This window comes from Acyrthosiphon pisum, chromosome X, assembly GCF_005508785.2.
Source record: "Acyrthosiphon pisum isolate AL4f chromosome X, pea_aphid_22Mar2018_4r6ur, whole genome shotgun sequence".
Classification (NCBI taxonomy): domain Eukaryota; kingdom Metazoa; phylum Arthropoda; class Insecta; order Hemiptera; family Aphididae; genus Acyrthosiphon; species Acyrthosiphon pisum.
The window spans coordinates 89,064,745-89,067,901 of record NC_042493.1 but is presented as its reverse complement, the minus strand read 5'-3'; the positions used below and the strand labels follow the sequence as shown (position 1 = coordinate 89,067,901).

General features: G+C 28.8%; 1 protein-coding gene across 1 annotated transcript; it reads left to right on the top strand.

Annotated features, from left to right (window-relative positions):
- Positions 1-489: 489 nt before the first annotated feature.
- LOC100574065 (BUD13 homolog) lies at positions 490-2,738 on the top strand. Its single transcript, XM_003244197.4, has 2 exons — positions 490-1,560; positions 1,851-2,738. The coding sequence occupies exons 1-2, from the start codon at positions 1,398-1,400 to the stop codon at positions 2,021-2,023; spliced, it is 336 nt and encodes a 111-aa protein (XP_003244245.1). The 5' UTR covers positions 490-1,397; the 3' UTR covers positions 2,024-2,738.
- The last annotated feature ends 419 nt before the right edge of the window (positions 2,739-3,157 follow it).

Below are 3,157 nucleotides of genomic sequence, written 5' to 3'. Positions count from 1 at the left end.
TACTAAAAATAATGTGAAACCTACCATCTATAACTGGGGATGGGATACGTACCCATTTGCAGTGTTGGAAGGAACGGATCTGAAACGAATTCCTTTTTAAAGAACGGCACGATGAACGAATTCCTTTTTATAAAAAAAGAACGAGAAAATGAACTAGTTTTTTTTTTTAAGGAAAAATAACAAAATTGTTCGTTCCTTTCTAGTTCCAATAATTTACACAGATAAGTATGTAAAAATCAAAATTATGATATATTTTTTTAATGTGTATAATGTATATTCCTGATTAGTGATTGTTATCGACGTTAAGACAATCGACATACGTTAGCCAAAAATTTAATTTTGAAAAAAATCTCAAAATATATAATAATATATTGCATAAAAATATAAAATATGTACCTACTTGTAGTTATATATTATAAATAAAAATTAAAGAAGTATGCATAATACGAAAAAAAAACATTGATGATTAAATAAGAATTTTAATTTTATTTGGAACTAAAAAAGGAACTCGTCCATTTTCCAAAGGAACAACAAAGGAACGAATTCTTTTTTTTTCAGGAACAAGGAACAGAACGAATTCCTTTTCATAAGGAACTCGCCAAGCACTGCCCATTTGGCGGGACATTCTCGATTTTTAATATACTTGCCCCGTGTCCCGCTTCAATTTTTAGGGGGACCCGTATGTCACGATTTTCGTGTTTTTTAAATTTTTGTCCCGTGTCCCGTCTTACATGAGTTACAAGCCAGCGGGACAATTAGAATGGCCCGATTTTTTTATAACTACTTGGAGCAAAATATTTGTAGCATCTAACATTAAAACAATATTGATTTGTTTTTAGATTTTATAACTACCTTTTAAAGATTATAGATTATAGGAAATACCTGCGTTCGGCTATTGAAAAAAATAAAATCATCTGAAAAATATCAGTAGTAGGTATTAATTCAAGAATAATCATAATTTTTGTTACGTAATTATTTTACTTCATTAAAGATACCTAATCTATTTATAATTAATTTTTTTTAGAGACCCGATTCCCGCTTTAAAACAGGACGTCAATATCCAAATTCTTTTACAATATAACATTTCAAAATATGTTGTGTCTCGCGAGTTAAAAAAAAAATCCCATCTCTACCTACAACACATTAACAAAACAACTTTATACACTCTTCTGTTTCCATATTCTTTACAAACAAAAATATTGCATAAGAATCACGATATATCTTTAATCGTGATAAGAATTAAAAACCGTTCTTATCTTGTCTTAAAGAACGGCTTTTTCAGTATTCAGCATTTCAGCAATACAAAATAAATTTATTTTGTCATGGTATTAATGTTGGTTTTAATGTTCAGTGTGCACTTTTCAGAATTCAGATCAAAAGTTCAAAACGTTGTCTGAATGTCTGATCTACATGAAATGCAAAAACCATTAGTAAGATATGCTGATGACCAAGACTTGGAGGATTTGTTTAAATCTAAGATCAGAGATGGAGATCCAATGCTTGAGTACATCACAAAAACCCATGGAACGGGTGAAGATTCTCCTGATGGTGTGAAACATGGTAAATTTCTAATATTTGTAGTATTTTCATTAAAGGAACCATGAATTATAATGTTCTAAAAATAATTCATGTTATTTTATATACATTTTCATAGAAAAACATTTTATATTTAAATAACAAAGTAAATCTTTTGTTTTGAAATGTAATTTCTAACGTATAATGCTCAATAATATTATTACTTGGTATGATTTAAAATACCTTTGTGGCTGTGTATATCCTCACAGTCCACAGTTAATAATATTAATATAATAGTTTAAAAAAAATCTAAAATGTTTTTTTTTTTTCAATAGAAGTAAGAGAGTTTCGAGGATTTTGTCCACCAAATAGGTTTGGAATTCGACCAGGATTTACATGGGATGGTGTAGATAGATCAAATGGTTATGAACAGAAATGGCTATTGCAACAAAATTCACAGAAAGTGTTGGAAGACGAAGCGTATAAATGGAGCTGTTCTGATTTGTAAAATTGTATTATGGACATTTAGAGCTAATTATAATAGGCACCTAACCTATAATTGATTTGTATTTTTATAAGCATGTAAAAACAAATTTCAGTGTAAAATCTCAAATTCTTAGAAAAAATAGACCATATCATCTACCTATTAATTATTCAAGATTTTAAATATTAATATTTTAATATACTCTAATATCAAAATAAGAGCATACTATTGAAACCGGCAAAAGAAAATGTGGTATGTCATATTGCGCCCGTACATGTGTAAGATGAAGACAATAAATACGGTCCTCTTAAACACCAGAATATTAATTTATAACCCTATTTGGATTATTATTATTGTTTATCAATTATTATCTATTTTTATATACATTTCAAGTTAAAAAAAAGAATTTTAAATTAACGATCTCAATTATTTTGTTGTAATACAAAAATGATTATACTCATAGGGACCATTTATACCATTATTAATCTAATCTAACTTATTCATAACAGATCTACGATATTGACTTAAAAGTTAATAAAAGCTAATAGTTAATACTATACGAAATTTGTTTTTGGTCACAATTAGTTTGACCTACCTTATTAGTTATTATCAATAGGCATTAGCAATATTAAATACATAATACATAATAACATGTCCTAAGGAATATAGGTTGAGTACAGACTGTCTCAGTTCAGAATCGTTTTTTTGTCATATACAATGATTTAGCAAAATTATTGGCTCATAGACTTACAAAGTATAAAAAAATGAACTGATAACAGAGTGACGGGTCCAGGGGCCAACATTGTTCGAAAAAGATACCATACAACTTAGATACTTAAACCTTGAAATATTATTTTGACTATGAACTAAAGCACCGTTTCTTAAACTGTGTTCATCGGAACCCCAGGGTTCTGTAAAACTCAAGTGTTTTTTTTTTCTCAAAATTTTAAATTGATCTGTGTTAAATGTTGATGAATTTCGAAAGATGATAGCCTCAATTGTTACAAAAGGCCGTGTTGGAACTTTTACCATTTACAACCACTTATAATATGTGTGAAACAGGGTTCACCAATCACCACCTGATACCAACAAAAAACAAAATACCGCAACAGACTTGATGCCGAATCTATGAGAATACAACTTTCATCAATAAAGCCC

What these genes read in the sequence shown, in the direction of transcription:
- LOC100574065 (XM_003244197.4), top strand. Translation starts at nt 1,398, where the DNA reads ATGTCTGATCTACATGAAATGCAAAAACCATTAGTAAGATATGCTGAT. An exon ending in TCCTGATGGTGTGAAACATG is followed by an intron (nt 1,561 to 1,850) that starts GTAAATTTCTAA and finishes TTTTTTCAATAG; the next exon opens with AAGTAAGAGAGTTTCGAGGA.